The sequence below is a fragment of the Hemiscyllium ocellatum genome, chromosome 24, assembly GCF_020745735.1.
Source record: "Hemiscyllium ocellatum isolate sHemOce1 chromosome 24, sHemOce1.pat.X.cur, whole genome shotgun sequence".
Taxonomy (NCBI): Eukaryota; Metazoa; Chordata; class Chondrichthyes; order Orectolobiformes; family Hemiscylliidae; genus Hemiscyllium; species Hemiscyllium ocellatum.
Window position 1 is genome coordinate 36,237,445 of NC_083424.1, and position 26,414 is coordinate 36,263,858.

The window sequence follows — 26,414 nt, forward strand, 5'->3', positions numbered from 1 at the left end:
CTTATCCAATGCCCGCTTAAATGACCACAAAGAGGGAGAGTCCACCACTGCTACTGGCAGGGCATTCCATGAACACACAACCCGCTGAGTAAAGAATCTACCCCTAACACCTGTCCTATACCTACCACCCCTTAATTTAAAGCTGTGTCCCCTAGTAACAGCTGACTCCATTCGCGGAAAAAGGTTCTCACTGTCAACCCTATCTAAACCCCTAACTGATAACTGATTCTTAAATGTTATATGGTAAACTCCAAGTGACTGCATTAAACTTTCACACCTATGGGATCTTGTATCATAATTATATACCAGCTCTGTGGAACTATGGAAAACAACAGAAATTACACCTCTCAAAGGAAGTTGGTCCATAAGATTCCAAAGAACCAAGCTCTGTTGGTTTGCTGCATCTGTTTTATTTGAAAATAAAATGTATCAGTCTTCTCCAGTGTTTTATAAATGTGTTGTCTTCTTTCTCCCAGATGTTCAAAGTAGACATACTTCATGACTCTAAAAACTGGAGATTTATTGAGCACATTTCTTCCAGCTCTCCATGTGGTTGATGGAGTGATACATTGTTACTCAGCACCTGTCTACAATGCAGCAGCATATGGTACCTCGGATTTGCCAATTAGTTCCTATAAAACAAAATCATCTGGCTCATGAATGTTCTGGAGGGAAGGAAATCTGCCAAACCTACCTGGTGTGGCACACACATGACTCCAGACCCACAGCAACGCAGTTAATTCTTAATTCTTAAAAGTATTCTGAAAATGGCTCAGCAAGCATTACATTGTATCAATACCATGAGAAAGTTTCAAAGGCGAGAAACCAAGTAGACAACTCAGCATCATTTTCGGCATTGGAAATGACAAAGGCAAATGCAGCTCAGTCAAGCCTGCAAAATACTTTTCCCCAATATCTGTAACCTACTGCCAAAACTGACAGCTGATTCATAGAGTAATCAACCAACAGCCTGACACAATCATACTCATGAAATCTGATCTTACAGACAATGTTCCAGGCACAACCATCACATCCTGGATACATCTTGATTTGGAGATGCCAGTGTTGGACTGGGGTGTACAAAGTTAAAAATCACACAACACCAGGTTATAGTCCAACAGGTTTAATTGGAAGCACTAGCTTTCGGAGCGACGCTCCTTCATCAGGTGCTTGTCACAATCACCTGATGAAGGAGCGTCGCTCCGAAAGCTAGTGTGCTTCCAATTAAACCTGTTGGACTATAACCTGGTGTTGTGATTTTTAACTGGATACATCTTGTCCCACTAGTAGGACAGACTTAGCAGAGGTAGCAGCATTCCCAGGGAATTACTCTGGGAATCCTCAACATTGACTCAGGAAAATCCCATGGCATCAGTTAAACATAGGCAAAGAAATATTTAGATACAAAATGCAACTAATCTGCGTGAATGTTTTGTCCTTAGTCCTGTCAGATCTTCAAAAACTGGTAAAAAGTTTTATTGACATGAATGTCATTGTTAATTAGCAACTCATCATGCTACTGCAAATAATAAGTAAATAAATGCATCATCCTTTAAAATTAGATGTTCTAATTGCATCATTAATGGATATTTTCTGTTCAATGTTTTGATTCCTTTGTAAAAAGACTTGAATATAACACATTTCATAACACAGGGCATTCTAAAATGATTTATAGCCAATGAATTACTTTAAAATTGTAGTCACTGGCATAATGTAACAGATATTGCACATAGCAAGTTTCTCCAAATAACAATTCACCAAGCAACCAAATCTGGACATTAATCGAGGGATGAATATTTGGTGCATTCTCCTCAGAGAGCAAACAATATAACACTTTAAACTTACATGAGGCAGATATTCTTTATACCACCGCCATAAAGTCCATAGACGTGAAGGGAAATTGATTTTAAACTAGGAAACACAGAATTATTGCATAGAACTAAATCTGTGGTTCGCATATTGTCTGGCTCTTCCTCTCTCCACAATGCCTCTTTCTGACAAAGACACACTTTAATTTGGAAAGTGTCTGCTTGACTACTTGAGCTCCCCTGTTCAGTGCCAATCTTCACCATTACCACCTGCTGCTGGAGGTCTCCTTACAGTATCATATATGCTTCCATCTCATTTGGTTTTGTGGTCACATGCACATATTTTTCTTTCCTCATTGAAACCTGTGGTTGATAGTTTTAACTTAACACTTGCCTAAGCTAATATGCTTCCTTTATTTAATGGCTTCATCACTCCTAATATGTCTGTGTGATTGGCTTCCAGAATCATAGAGTTATACGGCACAGAAACAGACTCTTAGGTGCCACTTGTCTGTGCCAACTGGGTATCCTAAACTGATCATCCCATTTGCCAGCACTTGGCCCATATCCCTGTAAACCCTTCCTATTCATGTACCCATCCGGGTGCCTTTCAAATGTTGTAATTGCAGCTGTCCCCACCCTCTTCTGGCAGCACATTGCATACACGCACCACTTTCTGCATGAAGAAGTTGTCCCTCAGATTCCTTGTAAATCTTTCTCCTTTCCACTTAAACATATGCCCTCGAGTTTTGGATTCTCTTACCTCAGGAAAAGGCTATTCACCTTATTCATACCCCTCATGATTTTATAAACCTCTATAAGGTCAGCCCTCAGCCCTCAATGCTTCAGGGAAAATGACCCTGGTCCATTCAACCTTTCCTTTTCACTCAAATTCTCCGATACATCCTTATCTATCTTGTCTGAGCCCTTTCAAGTTTAAAACAGCTTTCCTATAGTGACATGCAGCGGCATATCATAACCTCTTTTCTTATCAAAATTTTCAATCTACATTTCATCTTATGTGCTTCTGTGGCTACATTTACACCATTAAAGCTTTTGAAGCCAATTTTTATTTATGTTGAAATATTCATGTGGGAAATTGAGTTATATACCATCAAGCTTCCGGTGCATTTTCTTAATATTTCAAAAAATAAATATGGGATATTTGTGTTAAATGTGCTTAGATAAGAAAAACTTTATTTGATCACATAAAGGAACATAGGAACAGGAATAGGCCATTCAATGAAATTATGGTGACCTGTGGCCTAACTCCATATACTTGCCTTTGGCCCATACCTCTTAATACTTAATTTATCTATCTCAGATTTGAAATTAAAAACTGACCCAGCATCACTGCTGTTTGTGGAAGAAACGTTTCAAATCTCTGCCACCCTTTGTGTATAGAAGGCTTCCCAATATCTCTTCTGAATGGTCTGGCCCTAATTCTCAGACTACGTCTGAGTTCTAGAATCCCTATCCAGATAAAATAGTTTATCATTATCTACCCTGTCTTCTCCTGTTGGTACTTTTCGCACCCTCAGGATATTCCATAGTTATTTACAACAAATGAAGAGTATACAAATGTAGGAAATAGGAGCTGAGTAAGCAAATTGGCCCTTCAAACCTACTCTACCATCAATTTGATTATGGATGATCTTCTATCTGAGTTTACTTAACTAATATGACTTTAAGAGATGTATTTTGTCCGGTTTTTTTATGAATAAAGGGTGAAATAGAGGTGAAGAGCAGTCTACTCAAAGCCAATAAAGTAAACAGCTTGTGAGACCTTGGGTTATTATGATTATTCATAAATTGTGTTCTCTTAGAGGTTAAACCTGGGTTATTCATGATCTTGGGTTATTCAAAAATTGAAACAATAGAAGCAGCCTGAATGAGTGGGGTCAAGCTCCCACAGAACCAGGATTTTTAGTTTTGGCTTTCTGTAGGTGCTGGGTTCTTGAAGCTGGATGTGGAAGCTCTTATTCCTTTCTCTATTACAGTTAAAAGCTGGGGTTGTCTCCCTGCTGCTTGCATGTGAGATAATCTATTTTACTGGATTAACCTTTGCCAAGAGTGTGTTACTATATTTGAACAGTTAATTAGTAGTTAATATTTTATTGTTTTGCTAAGTATCTCAATAAAGTTACTGTTAAGCCAATTCTTTTATTTTTATTTTGTCTGTATTTTAACTGTCATGTAACAATATAGTTTGTTTTGTTTGAAGTTGAGTGGTTTGACCAATCAAATTGCATCTGGAAAGCAACACCTTATACATACCTTTATAACAAGAAAAAGTTAAGGTCTAGACTATCTTCTTTATATCTATAACACTGTTCTTTATCCATGTCACTCGACTACATAAGGCATGAAAAATCTGTAAATCTCTAGTATGAATACGTTCAGCAATGAGGCTCACAACTCTCTGGGCAGACAACTCCAAAGTTCCATTTCAGTCCTGAATGGGTGAACCTAACACTAAAGTTGTGACAATCTGTTCTATATTCCCTGGCCTCAAGAATTAATAGATTCAACCTCATTTATCCTTTTCAGAACCTTATCCATTTCAATCTGCCATATTTTGGTCTTCTAAATTCCCATAGACCAACTTGAAAATGCTCTTCTTTCCTCTAATCTGCTATCTATTCAGTTTCTACAAATTTCACAACCTAACAATTTGATCAAGATAAAAAATTATTCTGATGCTAGAGTAAAGCTATTCTCCTGAATGGAAAACCTTATCCTTCTGCAAGAATAAGTTTGCAACTTAATTCTTCTAAACTATTAGTATCCACCTGACTGCTTGTTTTTGTTCATGCTGTGAACTCAGCATTGTAAATACTTCATTAATTAAATCACATGTATCTGGCAAATTACTAACTAACTATGCTTTGTTGGAAATAATATATACGGACAACTTTTCCATTTTCTATTGAAATGATCCCCGGATTTCTTCTTTTGACCACTGTCCTAATGACATCTGACAGTAGTAAACATTAGGTACAGATATGGATCAAACTTGGCTGTGATGTTTCAACGATGAAATCAAAGTTGAGCAGAGTGCTGAACCGTGCATTTCGTGACAAAATAAGTTAATTTTAAGCATTAGTCTTTTTCATAAAATCTAGTATCACTTGCTTGCAATTAATATTTAATTTAAATTGGCCATTTTAAGTCTCCCCCAGTTTTGGGCAGGGATAAACAAATTTCTGTCAATGAACACCATAGATTAATCATTTAACTATCTGGCCTAAACTGGTTCTCTAGCTGCCAGATAGTAAGCTCATTAGGAGTTCAATGGTATAAATAAGAGAGGTTGAACACATTGACACAGAGCACAGTGGAACAGAGAGTAAATCTGAGAGTTTGGTGAATAAGGGAATTTGTTGAGGAAAGAAGGAAGATGCTCCTTTGTTTTCCATTTTCTACCTGTGAAGAGAACACAATTTGAAAAGCTTTATGAACTGGAGTAAATGCCAGATTTGAGGTGAATCCACTTCATCCCTTTGTAGAAAGAATGCTTTAGTTTCTTAAAGCAGCATGTTCTGGAACAAAAAGTAACAGATTATATTCAACTTGATATTATGTAATGATATAGGTTTAATTAATGACTTCAAAACAAAGGGGCCTTTAGACAGAAGTGCACACAATATGATTGAATTTTACATTTAATTTGAAAGGAAGAATATTGATATATGACTATATTTTTAAACTTAAATAACTTTAAAACACATTTGAAATGCTGTAACATTCGAGTATATGGCCAAGTGCAGGAAAGTGGGATTAGTATAGATAGGTTGACAGTCTCAATTGGCCAAACGGCCTCCTCTGTACTGAGTGACTCCATGATTCAATGCACAACTATGTGGGCATGAAAGCTGAGTTAATTCAAGTGAACCTGGAAATTGACTAGAAGTAGTGGCAGATATTTATGGAAGTATTTCAGAATACTCAGAACAGGTATATTCCTATTGTAAAGAAACATTCCAAGGAGAGGACCCAACTGTGGTTAATTAAAGAAGTAAAAGCAAGTAGCAAAGGTAAAGAGGAAAATGATTATATATTTCTGCAGAGCTAAGTGGCAAGTCAGATGATTGGTCAAAATATAAAGGATGATTAAGAATGACTAAAAGATTAAGCAGTAGAAAAGACAATAGTGTATGAGAGGAAGGTAGCTGTAAACGTAAAAATGAATAGTAGATTTTCTCCAGATATCTGAAAAGGAAATGAATAAATGAAGTATGTTTTGGTCTTCTTGGAAGTGAGAGTGGGCAGTTAAGAGGTGATAAAGGGGTCCATTGATATATTATACTTGGATTTCCAAAAAAACATTCGACAAGGTGCCATGTTAAAGGTTATTGTGATCGATAGAAGCTCGTGGTGTTGAGGTAACATACTAGCATGAAAGAAGATTGACAGGCTGGCAGAAAACATAGTTTGCATAAATGGGTCATTTTCTGATTAATAGAATGTGACAAGTAGGATCTCACAAAGTTCTGTGCTGTGGTCTCGATTTATTACAATTTATATCAAAATCAGTGATGGGAGCAGTCAATGGTAGTTAAATTTACAGATGACACAGAAGAATATGAAGGTCTGTTATGAAAAGGATGTAATGAAGCTGCAATCAGTATAGAAATGTTACATAAAGTGGGCAAAAATCTGGAGTTGGAGTATGATGTGCAAATTGTGAAGTCGATCACTTTGACAAGAGGAATTAAAAATCAGGTTATTACTTAAATGAAGAACTACTACAATGGGTTTTATGTATTCCGGTACATAAATCACAAAATGTTAGTATGTAGGTACAGCAAGTAGTTAAGAAAATTAATAGAATGCTGTGTTTTATTATGAGAACAATTGTGTATTAAAATAGAGATGTTAAACTTCCACCATACAGACTGTAGTGGCGATCACACCTTGAATACTGTGCCCAACTTTGATCTCCTTCTTTAAGGGACTTTGTACACACATTGGAAATGGTTTAGAGGAGGTTTATGAGGTTGATTCCTGAAATGAGTGAGTTGCTTTATAATGAAAGGTTGCATAGGATCTGCTTGTTTTCACTGGAGTTTGGAAGAATGAATGGTAGCTTGCTTGAAGTGTATAAGATCTTGAAAAGTCTTTACTAGGGATATCTGGAAAAGATGTTTTCTATTGTGGATGAGTCCAGAACCATGAGACACTGTTTCAAAATTAGGCATCACTCTTTTAGGACAGAGATGAGAAAAATCTTTTTTCTGACAATGTTCTGTGACTTTGGAACTCTTTGCCTTACAAGGTAGGTAAAGGCAGGGGTCATTACATATTTTCAGGCAATGATAGATTGATTCTCTTGCCAAACAAGACTCTTCATGCAGTCTCAAATATGTCCACACATTCCCAATGTGAAGCTTGGAATTGCAACATTCTATGGTCTGTGCATCCCATTGCCGGAAGAAGGAGATTTACTTCTTCAGAGAATTCTTGAATCATTTTCGTGAGCCCCCCTTTTCTGTTTACCAGTGGTCCTCTGTACAACACAATTTTGGATAAATGACTTTCATCTTTCTGGACACCATGACCAACTCAATGATGTTAGCTTTTCAGGAAGATAACACTAGTAGTTTTGAGGACTGCAGTGTTTGTGATGCAGTCCTCCCAGCAGATCATGAAGATGCTGCAGAGGCACCATTGTTAGAACCCGAGAGCATACAAAACAGTGGTACATGATCCATGACTCCATGCCATACAGAAGACCAATGAGAAGTGCAATTTTGTACATTTTGAATTTGAGTCTGAGATTATGGTTGACTAGCCTGCTGCAAACTAAATAGTTGTTACTTGGTAAGGAACTGGAGGCCATCCATGATTTTTGGCAGAGGGGGATAAGTTGGAACATCATGCCATACACAACTGGGGATTAGTTTAAGTAAATTTTCATGAGAAGTGTTTAGTCAAGTGTTATACTTTATCCAACATTTGGTTAAAATATATTTCATACATTTCTACCACTTGCTTGGAAAAATGCAGACTTTTCAGAAATGTAGATTTTCAATACAGGGGTTGCATCAATGTTTTGTTTGAAACACTATGCTCAAATATTTTGTGTGTAGCAGAGATTTTTTTGCTGCTACATAACAGGGAGTACACATTTTCTTCAATCATTTATTTTATAAAATATTGAATGAGTATCCAGTTCTTTATTAATGTCTTTCATGGCAAAACAATACTGATATTTATATTCTGTCACTTTAGTTATAGGGCCTTACAGGGGTCAGAAGGACACTGAGTGTGCTGGCTACATCTACCATTTTAAATCCAGATAAATGCATATTACAGAAAAAGTGCAATTTTTTAAAATATACTAATATTACATTTTTAAAATCAATTTTTGATCTCTAACTTATGTTTAGAGAATGATTAAATCTTAAAATGTTGATCTATGCAAGATCAAAATCTAAACACAGTGATTAAAAATATCTTGAATCTTTATGGCAGAGGACTGAGGATAGCTTAATTATAAAGATTAAATTGTTGCTTTTGTGCAGATCTGAAATGCTTTATGAGGATTGCATAGGCATGTCTACAACTTCAGTTGTGGATTTGAGCTCTGCCAGCAACTAGAAATGTAATTCACACCCAACATTATTTACATAATACCGGCAGTCAAAGTTAGTGGAATGTCTGACAACTAGTGGAATATCTATCATACAAAGTAACTAATCTATTTGGCACAACAGTTAATTACTAATTTCAATCAAGCACAGTCATGCTATTTCATATCATAATAAAGTAGCACATGAAAATAGAATTTTGACTGTTAGCTATGCATTTAAGATAGCAGAATTTTATGTATTGTACTAATTGGATATCTGTTTAGAAGGACCAGTCTTGTATTTATTTTAACCAAGGCTTATTTATTATCAGTGTGGTTTTTCCCATTGGTGTGTTTTTCATAGCAAAGTACAGTTCAAAACTGATTACAGCCTAAAAAAGATTATCTACATAATTGCTCTTCACTGAGAACAGTCACATTATATAAATAGCCACAGAAGGCAATAGCACACAATGAACGTATTAATGTAAGTAGATCATTGCTGGGTCTCTGGTGTTCAATTTTGAAGCAGGTTTAGTGCATCATGACATAAAGTTTTAGTGATAAATGTGCTTACAAGATTTGCTGAGAACCTTAAATGCAGAGACATTTGCAAACAATGTAATTATTGTCCTTTTATCTTTAAAAGTCACTACTAATTAATGTAGCGTGATTCAACCTGAACCCACAGGCACAAAGGCAAATATTTATATTTGCATGTTAACAACATTTAATGAAATGGAAGTGATTTCACTATATTTTCTATACATGTTTGAAATCATGAGATTTGATTTTTACAATATATTACAGGCACGAGTGTTTGACTTGTTAACCCATTTGTGACAAATCCCTATTTTAATGGATAGATTTAGAACATGGCGTCTGAGAAAAGTTAAGTCACTCAAAGACAGTATGTGAAGTTATTTCTTGTCAGTATATACACTTGTGTTTTATTTACAATGAAACTTAATTGATTCATCTCTTTTATACACCAAAGGACTTTCAACCACACTTCTATAACAACTTTTCTCTAACAATAAATCATTCTTAATACTTCAGAAACAAGGACTTTTAGGTTGTCCAACAATAAATACTATTGACCAGAAAAACACTGATAATTAATACAAGCAATTTCTGCATTTTGTTTATGTTGAATAAACAATTACTTATTGCTTGATACATAATTTAAAATATTATCCTTTGCTTTATGATGTAAACACCTGTATTGCTCAAATGTGAGGACAAAAGTTTGATGCCACACACCACATGATCAAAATATAACACATATAGCTAAAATTGAGTATCTGTATAAAACATTTACTGTATGTGAAACAAAGAATGTCTATGGGCGCTCCATTATATACATCCATTGATTTTGCATGTACCTATGTTGAGTTGTTACATTGTTTTATACATCTGGAAATAGGGTTATCAGTTAATGTAGTGCACTTGCTCCTATGCTCTCCAACCTTTTCAATGAACAAAGCAAGAACCACAACCTTAAATTTCTTCTGAAATACAAGTTACATGCCTCTACACTGAAACATTAGGGTGTCCTCAACATCATTCAGTTTTTGGGACTAGAACAATATCTTTTTGAATTCAGAAATTTATTCCAATTCTCAATCATTAGTTGATGAATGAGGAAGGGTGGGAGAAGTAAATGGTGGATCTTCCATATTACTGAAATTAAATGTTTTTTTTAGATAACTTGCATTCCTGCTTTGGTGCTTGATATTACTTTATATAAAAAATAAATTTAATCAAATGTCAGTCATACAATATTCTGACTTATGCTTTTAATCACTCAGTATTGCTAAGTGTTAATTCGATGTTACAGGAGACATTGATTTACTTCCCTTCAACACTGTTGTTGTGTGCATAAGACCTCTTCAGGATTGTTTTGTCTGGCATCTATCTTGGAAATATTAAAGCTCTCAATGTAGCAAAAAGTTTCTATACTTAACAAAGTGTAATGTTCTAATCAGTAGTCCCACAAACATTTTATTTGGTGTACCTCACCATAAATCTGATTAGCAACACTTCGAAATAGCTATTAAAGAAATAACTACCCAGAAGAACTGAGGAAACCAATTTCTTTCATTCGGGGATAGCTGTAAGAATGCAGGTGTCAGCATGATGAAATCCTTCAATGTTCATTACTCCACATTCATGCCTCTTCACCTTTACAGTATGAATTTATGGTAAGAACAAAATGGAAAGAGAAAATTGGCACAACATGGGGAAATTTATGATGAATTGTATACATATTACTGATTATTCTGTTTGTCCAACAAAAAGCTTGCAACTTTCTGGAGAATATGGACCACATAACGCAGAGAAACATCCACCAGATGGAACCCTTCACTTTTGTTTAACGCTAATAACAATTTCAATTTCATTCAGATAAATAGTGGTTGGAGTGGGCAATGAAGAATAAATCAAATATATGTCATTATATAAAGTTTTATCATTAAAATGTACAGTCGGGTTTGGTATTTTTAAATATTGCTTGAAACAATGTCCAACTTCAACAAATGCAAACATTCATGTATGTCAGATCAATGGAGAATTCTTTGAATTAGCTGTTTTCAGTCCATTCAGGCACTATGCCCACTCCAGGTACTGAATGGTACTGATGTGGTGAGAGGGTTCTTGACATGCCATGTGGATACAAGTAGTCAGCAGGTTGAAGATTGCTTGCAGACTGGATCCCAGCTTGAGGGGCACATGGCCGAACTATGGGCTGATGTGAAACTGAGCTCTGATGTTGAAACATGTTGTGAGTGTCCCCTATCTGTGGAGACGTATGGTTGGCAACTCCAGAGATGCGAGGCATTAATGGACCTGAGGTGAAATGCGCTGAAAAGTGTTGGTATGGCAGTCTGTCCATGGGTTGCATTGTCGTAACTGTGCAGCTGCTGTATGAGGGAACAGTAGCCCAAGCATTACAATGAATGTCATCAAGGCTAGAGCCGGGGTCTGTGTCTGCTGTTGAGCCAGCATACATACATGCTTGTCGCTGTGCTGAGTCAGTCCTATAAGAGGGAGTAAGACTTTGCTGTTGGGAGTAACTTGAGGACCTGTAGAATGGGTCATCCTCTGGAGGAGAGCTTTCGATATATGACTTCTTGTATGGGTGTTCTGTCGAGTTGCAATCTTCATCCACTGCTTTCAAAAATAAGTCAGTACAGAATAAGATTTCAATTAATAAGCAATCACCAATTCACTTATGAGAAGCATTGTTTTTGTTCAATCAATGAATTTGTAAACGTATATGAATTAGGAGCAGGAGTAGGCCACTTAGCCCCTTGAGCTGGCTCCACCATTCAGTAAAACTGTGGATGATCTGATTCTCCACATTCAACCTCTTGCTTATCAAGAATCAATGGACTGTTCCCTTAAAAATACCTGAGGACTTCCATTGCCTTTTGAGGAAGAGAGATTCAAAGATTCACAACCTTCTGACAAAATAATTCTCCTTATCTCTGTCTTTAAAAAGGAGCCTTTATTTTTAGCAGTGACCCCTAGCTATAGACTCTTCCACAAGAGCAGACATCTCTCTCACAGCCACCCTGTCAAGATTCCACAGGATCTTATATGTTTCAATCAAGTCCCCAGTTATTGTTGTAAACTGCAGTGAATGCAAGCCTAGCCTGTCCCACACTTTCACCATAAAACCGTGCACCCATTCCAGACATTAGTTTAGTAAATCTTCTTTGAACTACTTTTAATGCATTGACATCCTTCCTTAACAACGAGACCAAAATATACGTTGTACTTCAGAAATTGTCTCATAATGTATTTTATAACTAAAGCACAATTTCCTTGCTTTTGTATTAAATTCCTCTTGTGATTAATCATTACATTCTATTAAATCTTCCTCATTAATTACAATACCTGCATGTTAACCTTTTGTAGTCGATGCAAGTGTCCTTATAAACTGTTTACCAGTAATGTTATGGGTGGACATTGCAAGGTCACATAAGACTTAAGGACCCATTTCCCTTTAGGCATTTCTGAATTAGAAGATAATGGGTTCAAGCCCACTCCACAGACCTGATCATAAACTACAGTATCTTTGCAGGACAGGCTAAAACAATTTGAAGCAAATGGAGTCAACAGCAAACTAAATGACTTTTTTCTACTCTATACACATATAAATGAATAGCCACAAAAAAATTATTTTAGTCCTTCCTCCTTAAAGGATATGTTACATATTTAAAATTCAATGCAATTTATTTTCCATTTTTTCATAAATCTAATGTACACACTGGTTTACTTTAGCTATGAAGATAGCTAATTTCTTGACTCAAAAATTCAGAACTTGAGAAAGGACTTTAACTCATCTTGACCCAAAACTGAAAAACTTTCTTTCACCAGGACTGATTTTACCATTGACCTAAAACTGAATTTTCTCCTCTCTCAGACATAACTGGCTGACTCTAAGTTGAATCAGAATTAGTTTCAGGTACAACTTGCTTAAGAGTTACTTATTCAAACACAAATGCAGCAAGACCAGAACAATATCCAGGCTTGAGCTGACAAGTAGCAAAGAATATTCATACCATACAAGTGCCTGACAAGAACCATCTCCAACAAGAGATGATATAACCATCATTCTTATATTTAATGACATTATTGTCACTGTCAAAATCCTATGGGTTACTATTAACCTGAAATTAACTGGCCTAGCCATAAAGTACTGTGTATAAAAGAGCAGGTCAGAACCTTGGAATCTTGCAGGATGTAATTCACTTCCTGACCGATAAGGCACAAGACAGGAGTTTGAAGGAATCCTCCCAATTACCTGGATGAGTGCAGCTCCAACAACACCCAAGAAACTTGAAACCACCTTGGATAAAGCAACCTGCTGCATTAGCACCACGTCAGCATGATTTATTCCATTCACCATGAACACTCAGTAGCAGCAGTGTGCACCATCTACAGATTACACCAAGAACCTTTAGACAGCACCTTCCAAACCCACAACCACTGCAATCTAGAGGAACAAAAGAAGCAGATATATTTGCCAGTTTCCCTGCAAGCCAATCACCAGCCTTTGATGCATATTGCCATTCTTCAGTGTTACGAGGTCAAAATCCTTGAACACCCTCCCTATTGCCATTGTGAGTTTGCCCTACATCAAACTGCAACAATTCAATGGCAGCTTATCATCACCTTCTCAAGGGCAACAAGGGATAGGAAATAAATGCTGACCCAGCCAGCTATGCCCAGTTTAAAAAATAAGAATTGGTAGTCATGTTCTGACTATCCAATCCATCAGTCTCAATTTATTCTTCCCATTTCCCTTCATCATGAATCTCTTTAGGTAAAACTTAATCTACATGTAGAAACCAAACCAAGAATTTTGGTATTTTTTTAAAAACCAAGTATATACCAGAATAAAATAGTTCACTATTCACTCTCATTGTGCTGCATATTGTTTTAGTATGTCCTGTAAAGATATTATAAAAGCCTACACTGATGGACCTGCACAATATGGAGTTTGTGCTGCACTCACATTTCCCACAATCTTAAAAAATGAGCTGTTCAACCATCAGGTGGACAGAATGGATACCACAGCACGTTTCAAAGAAAGGCTGGGAAGTTCATCCCAATGAAAACAGATAGGGCTAGATATACTCAACAGGTCTGGGAGTATCTGTGGAGAGAGAGTTGACACTTTGAATCTAATGTGACTCTTGAACAATGAAAGTTCTGAAGAAGAGTCATATCAGATTTGAAATATTAATTGTTTCTTTCTTCACAAATGCCATCCGACCAGTTGAGTTTCCCAAGGAAACAAATCTGTTTTTGTTTCAGATTTCCATTTTTATTTGACTTCTCTCCAGTGCCTAAAAGAACGCTTACCCCTCAACACTAATATCATTGAAAAAATAAAATGAACATGAGAACAAGAGTAGTCCATTCAGCCTTCGAGCCTCTTCCACCATTCATTGAGATCATAGCTGATCTGTGGCTTAACTCCATATACCTGCTTTGGCCCATATCCCTTAATACTTCTGTTCATTAAAACTTTATCTGCCTCAGATTTAAAATTACCAACTGACCCAGCATCCACTGCTGTGACATGACTCCAAAATAGTCTGACCCAAATTCTCAGTCTATGTCCCTCATTCTAGAATCCCCAACCAGTGGAAATAATATCTTTGTCTACCCTGTCTGGTGAATATTACCACAGCTTTATTAGTTCCTGCATTTTCTATCATTTAGCTGTGACTAAAGGTTTAAAATTTCTTCATCATTTGCAAGATATTTTGAAGCATCCTGAAGTTCTGAAATGTGCCATCTAAAGACACATGTTCCTTTTACTGATGTAAATAGGATCATCCACGATCCTATTGAATGTCACACCAGACTTGAGGGATCAAACAGCCTTCTCCTGTTCCTACTTCTTATGGTCTAGCCTATTGCTTCCACCTCACCCTGCTCCCCGACACCTATCTCTACCATAACACAACACACATGTGCTGGTACTGATATTTCATCAGCTCTAGATTAGCAATCAATGTAGCTCTCCATTTTTTTTACCATTTTGAATGTGCATTTGTTTTACCAACCTTGTACAGTTGGCAAATACACCTCATGTGCAGAATGGCTTTGTATCTTTGTTAGGAAATTCTGGGTCTTTTCCTGAAACCTACTCCTACCACAGAATCCTACAGTGTGGAAACTGGCCATTTAGTCCAACACCTCCACACCGACGCTCCAAAGAGCATCCCACCCAAACCCATCTCCCTACCTTTTCCCTGTAACCCTGCATTTCCCATGGCTAAAGCACCTAATCTACACATCCTTGAACACTATAGGATGCCCCGTAGGGCATTATGGGAACACAATTTAGCTTGGCCAATCCACCTAACCTGCACATTTTTTGGACTGTAGGAGGAAACCTGGGCACCGGGAGGAAGCCCGTGTAGACACTGGGAGAATGTGTAAACAGTTGCCCGAGGATGGAATCGAACTGTGTCCCTGGAGCTGTGAGGCAGCAGTGCTAACCACAGCAGACGTCACAGAAGCTATTTCTTGCTTCCAGCTTCCATGCAATGAATTATCACTAAAATGCACCTCAGAGGTAAAACGAAACATTGACAAGGCCAGCCTGTGTGAGGTGAAACTAGAGCTGAGAAGATCACATGCCTTTCTCACGTCACAGCATTCCAACTTGCCTGTGAACCCCCGAGAATTGTTTATTTGTTTGACACGCGAGAGGATCAGATAACTGGTTACTGAGAGAAGCCACCCACAGAAGAGACGGCTTAGATCTCCCAGTGGGAAGTCTTGAGGCAGAAGACAACCTGTCAGTTTATTCTTTAAATCTGTTGTTTCCTCTGTAATGAGATGTTGGTGCTTATTACGGTCACCAGAACCAGAAAGTCGTTTCTGATGCTCTTGATGATGCAACATTTGTGGGTGACACGGAGAGGAAATTGACATTGAAAGTAACAGAAAGTTTGAAGGAAGTTCCGCGCAGTACAGTATCTGACCTTTCCTCTTGGTGCAGTGGTAAAGAGGGCCCTGCTCCTGGCAGACTGAGTACGGGTTGGGAGGCAACAGCTCCTGTGTCGAACTGGAAACCCCGTTCTCGCATTGATATTGTGAGTTTAGGCTGTTCGACACAGGCAACACACGCACTTCTCCACTGAAGTGATTCGCTGTCGAGCCCACGCGTTGTCTGACCGTGCTCCTGGGAACCACAGGGTATTCTTTACTGTAACCAGATTACAAAATATAAAGACGTTGAAAACCAAGTGGAAAGACAAACAATACGTCTGCTGGTACTTCCTAAGCATTGCATACGCTATTTCGAAAGATTCTCTGAAAAATCACAATGAATCTTTTGGATTTTTTTTTGTTTAAATAATTCTGCCTGTTCTTGTGTGCGTTCACTCGCCAATTTGCAAGTACTATAGGAAAAAAGGAGAGGGTGTGGAATCAATTGGAAAACTCATTCACGGAACTAGAACTTGTATAATCGGCCGAATGGACTCCTCTGCGTTCCAGGATTCTTACAGTTTCAAATAAAGATCCTGTCGTTTTCAGCGCCTGCAATAAATTGCATCAAAACTCTATTTGGGCACAGGCTCGCATACAAAGACATCGGACGTCCGATCGGTATATTTGAATGACAGTAGACAGGACTTGGGTCGGGACTGGGCTTCCGAGAGGGTGGCCTCCAAAGTGCAGACGGAAGGCCAAGTTTGGCTCCCGTTAATTGTCTGCAATAGCATTTTCACGCATTGGAAAGAGCATCCAACCTTCCAAAATTTTGACTTGACTGTTAATTTCTAACAGGATACCATTAAAAGGTCGGCGAGCGGTTCAAAGGAAATCACATCTTAATCTTTACTAAATTCGACACATTGCAATAGTGACCACTTTTCATTGTTTGTAAAGCGTTTCGGGATATTTAGAGCTCGTAAAAGGTGCTACATAAATGCAAGTCTCTATTTTTCATTCCTCGCAAGATTAGCGCCTATCTAATCACATTTACACAGTCGTAATGTGACAATGAACCTTGTCCTGCATCTAATTGATCCAACAATTGCGCCTCCCCCTCCCCCCACCACACCCCTCCATTTATCTTTCCACCCTGGAGGCTCCCTGCCTCCATTCTTGATGAAGGGCTTTTGCCTGAAACATCGATTTTTCTGCTCCTCGGATGCTGCCTGACCTGCTGTGCGTTTCCAGCACCACTCTAATCTAAATTGTCCCTGCGTCTGTATACAAAACGCCAATCCTCACAGCGCCTAATGCAGCAAGAGTGTGCAGCATTGTCGTGAAAGTGATGGGATTAACGAAACTGATGCAAATTCGTTTATATCTCATCCCAGACATAATGGTTTCAGCTCGACTTCTCGCCATCGCTCTCGTGTGTATGTGTGTCTCACCTTTGCATGCGGGACATTCTGTGCAGCTCCATGTCATCACTTCCTCGAAATCCCTTTGCAAAAGGGTTATTCTCGATTTTGAGCTGCGTAATCTAAATGAGAGAAAAATAATTTTGAATATTTTATGTCGCATGAAAATAAAATACATTTTGTCGGAAAGCGAGTACATCCTCCGTACTTTCTTAATATTGAACCAGATGCCAGGTGAAAACAGGATTTCAAAGTGCAGTCAGCCTCGCCTGATTCGGTTTAAAGAGGTGTAAAAAAACGACAGAACTGCGAATGCTGGAAATCAGAAACACCAACAGAAAAAGCTCAGCAGGTTTGGCAGCATCTGTGGAGAGAAATCAGAGTTAATGTTTCCGGTCCAGTGACCCTTTCTCAGAAAATGAAGAGCTATGTAAGACAAGAGTGGAATCCAAGCCTTGTGACCGTGTTTGTGTACATAGGATGTGGTTTGGTGTGTACTCCGATGGAGATACGAGAGCGTGGCTTCGCTAGGTCTGACTCCAGCGAGGCAGAGAAGCCAAATCACCAAAGGAAATTGGAGCTCGACTTTTGAGCAATATAGTTATCAGCTTAGCTCAAAGGTCTATTACAAAGCTAGATGGAACGAATGATTTGGAGATGCCGGTGTTGGACTGGGGTGTACAAAGTTAAAAATGACACAACACCAGGTTATAGTCCAACAGGTTTAATTGGAAGCACTAGCTTTCGGAGCGACGCTCCTTCATCAGGTGGTTGTGGATAGAACGAACACATACACACAAACATATATATATATATACACTCGTTCATATTAAAATCAGTGTCGGAGAAACTCATCAGATCTGATAGCAGCTGTGGAGACAAAACCAGTTAACGTTTCCAGTCCGCTATGTTTTTTCTTGCTTGAACAAGTCCCATACTGGACTCCAAATGGTAGCTATGTTCCTCTTTCCACTAAAACTGCCAAAGCTGCTGAGTTTCTGGAGCACGATCTGTTCTTATTTTCGATCTCCAACTTCCCCAGTATTTGCTTTTAGATATGCTTTGTATTTGCTTCTCCCGCGTGCTCTACAAGCGGAAGTGCTCAAAGGCCCTTTGTTTGAATTGTTTGAAAGTTGGCCTGAATTGGCAGCATTGGCTCTATCAAGTGATGGGGATAAACACCAACCACACATCTGAACGAGGTATTGCCAATATAACTTCCGCCCTAGTCAGCACTTAGCTCAATTCTCATTCCTGATGAAAGGCTTTTGCCCAAAACGTCGGCTCTCCTACTCCTCGGATGCTGCCTGACCTGCTGTGCTTTTCCAGCACCACACTCTCGATTCTAATCTCCAGCATCTGCAGGCCTCACTTTCGCCTACTTAACTCAATTAGTCCTTTCCCATTGAAAATTAACATAGAATCTGATTTGGAGATGCCGGTGTTGGACTGGTGTGTACAAAGTTAAAAATCACACAACACCAGGTTATAGTCCAACAGGTTTAATAGGAAGCACTAGCTTTCGGAGCGCTGCTCCTTCATCAGGTTGTGACAACCACCTATAAAGGAGCGGCGCTCCGAAAGCTAGTGCTTCCAATTAAACCTGTTGGACTATAACCTGGTGTTGTGTGATTTTTAACAATATAGAACCTGGCCTGTACAAGTAGCATATCTATGGCAAATTAATAAAACCACAACGACGCAAGGTGTAATGCTTGTGGATAGTCATTATTTAAGTTGACAAACTGCTAGGTAAAGTCTAAAGGCAGTATTTCACGCAACTGAAATGCATAGAGTGAGTGAATTGATACACCTGTGCGCCTGATGTTTAATTCGACCATTAAATCTTCCCTTATTTAAGGCATACACCACATGCAAATTTCGTGGAGGTTTCTACAACGTCAACTGTTTTATTCGTTTCTAACCGGATCGAATGTTGGCTAACATTTTCCATGCCAACAGATTCTTCATATGCAATGTGCTCCCTACTTCCAAATCTCTGAACTTTCAGCTTGAAGTGAATTTAAATTAACAAGAAATTAACCAGACACACCTCGAGGACTCGGCGTTTAGAGAAATGTCGTCAAATGAAGGAAATTCAACTGAGATGACATTATGATTCTAAAAGCCATCCTACATTGCGTTAAAAAAAGACAATACCTTCCAAACTTATAGTTAATAGTGAGCGGTCAGTCCGGATTTCAAGTTCTAAATCAAATACGCTATTTATGTTTTAGAAAATTGTATGTTGGAAAAGACGCCGTCTGGAACAACATGAATAAAATATTTATCATGGCTATTTTCTTGCTAATTTCACCGACCGCCTTTTATTCAACACTTCAAAGTATTAAAGAAACACAACTGGAGCCAAAACTTAACGTTATACATTTGAAACATGAATAGTTTATAATTATAACAAATTACAAATGTAATATGCTCAATGTTTGAACATTTTCGAAACAATTGTAAGGGTGAGCGATGAGTGCGACCTACTGTTTGAATGTTTGGGGCCGACAGTGTCACATAAAGACGAAGGTTTATTGATTCAGTTTGACTCATTTTCTCAGGAAACTGGGCGAACAGGAGTCCATGAAATATTAAAACTGATTTGGGTTACAGACGGTTTGCTTTTGAGAGCTTCTTTGTGAAAGTTAATTCCGTTCTGTAATTATCCTAACATTCCCCAGGGTGCTAGAGTTTCTATTTCGTTTCCAGATCGTTGTGAATGTGTACTTGAAGAAATGAATACAGTTAACCTGCAATAATACTTCACCCAAAACTGAAATAATGCAGTCCTTTCCTACAAAACTTTGGGACTTCAGAATCGCATAATTTATGTTATTTTTCTCATTAAGGTTATACTTCGTAGTTCCGTTTCACCTTTGAGTTCGACAGTTAAGGGAAACAGTCTTTACCTTAACCGGTACCGAGCCTCTGACCGATTTCTTTTACCGGAGGAAGCGCTTGCTTCGCTTTCTAACCACCGACAGATTCTTACCTGCAATTGAACAGGGGTCTTTGACGGGAAACGGCTAGGATCCCTCAAATGACATAGACCTTAAGTGATGGTTGATCAAGGAAACTGTAACTCTCAGCTAATTCTGAAGTTATTACAATGGAGGCGGAAATTAACATTTCGGCTAGACATTTCACATAAGAGGAATGATGAACGTATCCCCATTCCAAACTCAAGGAGGGGCGTGAAATATATAGATAGACCAAATAAAGAGCAAAGACTGAAACAAAAACATACGTAACAGAGCCACTGGCATCGGAAAAGAGGCGAGACTGATGAACTTATGGGACTAGTTAATTATGAGGCTGAACCCTTTTTTTTGTTCTTTGCAGGCTTTCTATCCCGGTGTCAATCTACTTTATTTTTTCCAGATGTTGCCGGTATATTGCTTTATACTGTGCAGTAAAATGCAAACGTGATCTTTAAACCATCGACTAGGTGGATGATCCTGAGTCAAATTAACGGTTCAAGTTCAGTGCTGAAGCTACACGTTAAAGTTTACATTGAGGCCCATATATACCTGCAGGTTGCTCATGAGAGGCAGCCACTGTCGTTATTTTAAACGAGGTCCCTGATAGCCCTGTTCTTAGCAAGGACAGCATCTCAAACAGCAGAGCTGTGACTGGGCCAGTGCAGGTCGAACCGGCTCTGCAAAAGCTTAAACCAAAAGAGAAAATGCTGGAAAATCTCAGCAGGTCTGGCAGCAGCTGTAAGGCGAGAAAAGAGCTGACGTTTCGAGTCTGACTGACCCTTTGTCAAAGCTGCTTTTATCTGTAAAAGCTTACCTTGTGGTTCTGGTAGGACGTGACCGCAATAAAGGCGGTTTCCGAGAAAGCGTGCGTACAGAAAGCGGTGTTCTTGGAACCGAACCCGTTGTTTTCGTCAGCTTTTACAATGTGCAGCCTGGGCTGGTATTTGTGCATCGAGTTTAGAATAATCTATGAACGAAACAAATGCAGTATTTTTTAAAACATCAGCCACCGCACATTGGTGTTAGTGGTTTAGCCAAACTATTAATGGGGGGGGGGGAGATATCGCTGGAACGGTGTTTCAAAGCTCATTGAGAGCGGGGGGGGGGGGGTCATGCACAGACTTGAAGAAAGGACATGAGGTCCTTACAATGGCCCAACCGATATTCCACTTGAAAGCCAAAAAAGATATTTAACAGGTGCCTTCTCCTTAACTCCCTCCCCTGCCCCTTGCTGGTCTTCAATTGAACGGGAACAAATCTTTGTCACCATCGACGGATCTTGATAGCAGGTATCTCCCTGGTGTTCTAGTGGTTAGGATTCGGCGCTCTCACCGCCGCAGGTTCGATTCCCAGCCGCAGAAGTAACATTACAACATTTAAAAGGATGATGTATATGAATAGGAAGGTTTTGGAGGGATATGGGCGGGTGCTGGCAGGTGGGACTAGATTGGGTTGGGATATCTGGACAGGTTGGACCGAAGGGTCTGTTTCCATGCTGTACATCTCTATGCTAACAGATTTCTTCAAGGTGGCGGTGTTGTGTTTGTTTTACTGGGCGGCATTGTAACCTGTACTCGGTGGGAGAACTGAGGGGGAGGGTGTACAATTCTAGTTGCAAGATTGTGATAATATCAAAGTGGTGTTCTGAAGACTTTCTTCCTCCAATTATTCCAAGATCGTACAGATTGTTGGTGAAGGGAGGTGGGGGGCGGTTAGAATATCGGAGGGAATCTGGCGACACAAAGACGCTGCCTGTCCCGCCATTGCAGACCCTGCAAGTCATCTCCACTCGGAGTCGCTCTCATCCCCCAGGCTTAGTTAAATTGCTCTGACAGCCCCATAAGCCCTAGACATCAGTGGTGAACGATCTAATGATTTTTAATTTCATTACATCCCGCTTAATTGAGAGGCTACCAGTGCTGGTTTCATCTCGCAATTTGTTGAATGAATTTCTCATTGTTTCCCCCTCCATCCATTTGTTTAGAGATTTTTGAGTGTGTGTTCGCCGCCTTTTCACAGTAGGGAAAGGCTGGCCTTCACAGAGCTTCCAGTTTTGCAAGGCAGTTTCCAAGGCTACCGTTGTCAAACGCAGTGCATCGTGTCTAGCACGGCTCTCTATTATGAACGTTCACTCATCAACGTCGACCTGAATTCTACGGGCGCAATGCTTCGGATTTAGAACCGCATTCTTAGCTCTAAATAATCGAAGTAGTTTATACCCTCCCGTCGCCTTTGCTGGCGCAGCTAACAATATGTTCTCTACCTTGGTTTTGCAGTTAGTTGGTTCAGTGGTTCGCACTGCTACCTCACAGTGCCTGGGACCCGAGTTCGATTCCACCCACGGGCGACTGACTGTCTGTGTGGAGTTTGCGCATTCTCCCTTTGTCTGCTTCGGTTTCCTCCCAGGGTCCAAAGATGTGGAGGTTAGGTGGACTGGCCATGCTAAACTGCCCATTGTGTCCAAAGATGTGCAAGCTAACTGCGTTAGCCGTGGGAATTGCAGGGGTGAGCCTAGGTGGGATGCTCTGCAGAGGATCGTGGTGGACTCGATGGGCCGAATGGCCTACCTCCACACGCTAAAGTCAAATGGAGGAATTGAGCGCATTTTTGTAACACAAAAGTACTGGAATTCTGTCAGATTTCAGTCAGCTGCCAAAACTGAAAATGCAGAAGCGTGCTTGGGTGTCTGTAATGCAACGACACTCGCACAATGTGTTGTACAGCATCCCAAGACTAGCTAAACCAATCGACCTTCTCCAATATCGCTCTTATTGTTTAGATGATGGCAATGCTCCACATCCCATAGTGCACAGCATCACATTGAGGCAGGAAGCCGTCAATTTCAGTTGTGGAGAAAGGGTCGATTCTCAGAAGCGATTTGCAAACCCTCGTTTGCGTGAAAGGGTCTCGGACCCCCTCCCCCCTCCCCCACCCCCGACCTTTCGCCGCTGCAACTGAAATCGAACCTCTGCCAATGTCCATTCTTTCCAAGTGACCCAACATCAACCACTATTCACGTTAGGCTACAGCGTTCATGTAAAGCATAACGACCTGTTCACACCAACTCTCTAATGAACTCTTAGTTGACCATCGCGCCAGTTACATTCATCACTGGAAAAAGCAGACGCAGTAGTTCATTTCAAATAACTAGGGATGTTTTTAAATTTAGGACCAGCAAGTTTCAATCCTACTTTGTATTATTATGTTCTCCTAAGACTGCCTGATTTAAACGCTTTGCAGGCTACTGAAGGTTTTAGACATTTGATGGAAAGAAAGAGAATTTAAAACACAAGTAATGACGCACTTACGTGCCCGAAGGGGTCGAGGTGGTTATTGGTAAGCTTGAGTTTTTGGAAGGAGACTAATTGTCTCATCCAGTGGGCTCCGGTAGCGGGTGAATCTGGGTGAACGTACAACCTGCCTGGCATTGCAGGCTCTGCTTTCCCAGTCACAGACCTTGGGAAAATAAAGTAATGGAACCGATTCAGATTTCTCAAAGTAACACTTTGGCCATCACTCTAGAACACAGACTCAGAGCTGCCTTCGCGAATCAGTTTAGTAAATTGCAATACCGTTGACAGAACAGGTCTCATTCTCTCTGCACTTTACGCAGAGTGAAATCAAACTCGGAATCTATTTTATACAATACTCGCTATAAATTGAATGCTTCAGATATTTCACAGAGCATAATTAACTGCGTTAAAAATGCTTGGCGTATTATAAAACTTCAGTTTTCACATCCCTTGGAAACAAACTTTTGTACAACACAGTATTGAAAAATACAATCAACGCATGCTGTGTAGAAGCGGCCATTCACTGTGCAACACAAAGTCCCTTTTACACATCCGGAACATCCACCTCCATATTTCACCGGGTCGCGATATTAAGCATCCAAAATGCAGCAATGGCTGAAAGCCTAATACTATGACAATTTGAACCAATTCAGGCCAACTGCCATGCACTGTTTCCTGTTTGTCCTGAAAGTGACGAACCAGACCAGACGCAAATAAGGCAGACCGCCTACCATTTGTTATCAGCGAACTTGTAACGGTGGTCGTCTGCTGGCACAATGTCCATTAGCAGGATGTATTTTGTCTTCGGATTTAACCCGGTCACCTTCACTTTGTAACTAGGAAACATGCGCCTGAAGAGAGAGAGTAGGGGGAGACTAATCCAGTTTTGTGTACATGAATAACAAGTGGGCAAAATGTTCATTCTGAAAAGTATCAATATCGCGCACTTGCAAAAGGCAATGGTCCCAGAGAAAAGCTGACTCGCTATACATGGTATGGTTTTGTTTTAAATAACGTTGAGAGGACAAATTAAATAACAGGAATTATTCAATCAGAAGGAGACATAAGACGACCTGAAATGCATCTGGGAGAGTAAACACGAATTGTAACAGCCACAAACCGGCGGCGTTAATGCATCGAGGTAACACACAAACATGGCTTCGATCATGGCCTAATTTGTAACATGCGTACAAAACTTAATGTTTCGCCTCCTGACGTCTACACTTGACTGTTGGTTCCAAATGCTAGACGTGTTTACAAAATATTTAAGGCAAATAGTCTGAATGCGATTTAAATCGGTGAGAAGTCGCACTAGGAGTGAACTAAAGAGCTTTTTAAATGGAAACGCTGTACTTATTGTCTCGCTGAATTATCAAAGAACAGCTTGAATATATGTAGATCTTTATAAATATTTATCACCCGTTCAGCGTAAATGGGATGAAAATGAAAGCCCACGAGGGAACTAAACTAAATCTTGTAACATGGAATGAAAGTAGATAGAAGCCTTATAAGAAATGTCACAATGTAGTCATTTCAATCAATAAGTAAAGACCTGTTTGAATATTAAATGCTCTTAAATAGTATAAATACAAATAATAGGACATTTGTCATATTTAAATATGGTATCGAATTCAATACAGACATAATGGCTGTGTGCAGACGGTTTCATGTAAATAATATATTTTCTTATTTCAAGAATCTGTGTACATTAAAGACATGTTTGTGCAATGTTGTAAACTGTTTCCTGATAACCCTTTGCATCATCGTTACCACAATGTAAAGAGTCACTGTTAGGTCAAAATTTGCGTTTTCGATGCAATTTCTGGAAGCTGCTATTCACATTTAGTAAAGTGCCTGGCTATTCCATCATGGCTGACAGCCTTTGCTCTTACCAGTCACTTTAAATATTTCTTATTAAAAATTGATCACTCTGAATCTGTTTAGTGTTGAACAGCCCTGTTATTATCTATTATTTTCCCCTCTTTAGAAACACTTAGAAATTTCCCTTTGGGACTAAGCAAATTTTGAATGGACTAAGATAGTTCTATCCGATGAGGTCTAGACAGAGCAAAATTTATAAGTCGGTTTTTAGACCAAGGTTGTGCGGTGAAAGCGATCGTGATCATTGTAAACAGTACCGACTATGAGATCCTCGCGTTGTGATATATTGATAGGCCCTTACCTTCCTGCTTTAGTAATTATCATTTCGGTTCCGACTTCGTGAAATTTCAACCATAACTCGCGTTCATGCAAATACACCTTGATTCCTTCCATGCCCTATAATAAGTGGAGATATCAGTTAATATGTAGCTATTCTTAAAGTCATACATTACTGCCAAATAATGCAATCTAATGTGCTGAAGCAAGATTTGTAATGGTCCATGTATGTGCTCAGAGATATTGGAAATAATAGGCCATAATTCTGCAAAAAACAACAACATCAACTAATCAGATCCCTGCGTACACCAGCAGGAATAAAGGTGTCGGAGATACATTTCTAGACATTTATATGGAACACCTAGGTGTTATTCATGTTAAGCAATAACATGCACTTAGTGTGCTCTACTGCAGATGCTTTTGTCAGGGGTATCTAAGACCAACCTGTTGAGTGTATGTAGCTTGTTGTGAGGGGGGAGATTTGCTGGCGGCTCCAAGTTGGCTGTCCTGCTTACTTTCAGATGAATGCTCATTGGGCTCAGGCTCGCTATGAGGTGCTGCTGGCAGTCCGAAGCCTTCCTCCGTTTCCGCCATATCTCGCCACACAATCCTTGCAATAGAGGCTCCGCAACCCAAGCACTGTGAGCTAAATTTGTCAACGTATAGCGAGCATCACACAGCAGAGCTCCCTCCTGACAAACAGACAAAAA

General features: G+C 39.3%; 1 protein-coding gene across 1 annotated transcript; it reads right to left on the reverse strand.

Annotated features, from left to right (window-relative positions):
* Positions 1–10,963: 10,963 nt before the first annotated feature.
* LOC132827364 (T-box transcription factor TBX5-like) lies at positions 10,964–25,824 on the reverse strand. The gene is made up of 7 exons (XM_060844019.1): positions 25,730–25,824; positions 24,279–24,398; positions 23,563–23,710; positions 21,069–21,221; positions 17,298–17,389; positions 15,894–16,117; positions 10,964–11,550 (listed from the first exon to the last, which is right to left on the reverse strand). Exons 1-7 carry the CDS (start codon positions 25,819–25,821, stop codon positions 10,964–10,966), a joined length of 1,416 nt encoding a protein of 471 aa, XP_060700002.1. The 5' UTR covers positions 25,822–25,824.
* Between the last annotated feature and the right edge of the window lie 590 nt (positions 25,825–26,414).

Excerpts from the sequence above, each read along its gene's own strand:
- LOC132827364 (XM_060844019.1), bottom strand. The coding sequence starts at position 25,821 with ATGGAAGGAATCAAGGTGTATTTGCATGAACGCGAGTTATGGTTGAAA. Across the intron at positions 21,222-23,562 it reads ACCTCGACCCCTTCGGGCAC|ATTATTCTAAACTCGATGCA; the intron begins GTAAGTGCGTCA and ends TTTCGTTCATAG. Across the intron at positions 16,118-17,297 it reads AGAATGTCCCGCATGCAAAG|TAAAGAATACCCTGTGGTTC; the intron begins GTGAGACACACA and ends ATCTGGTTACAG.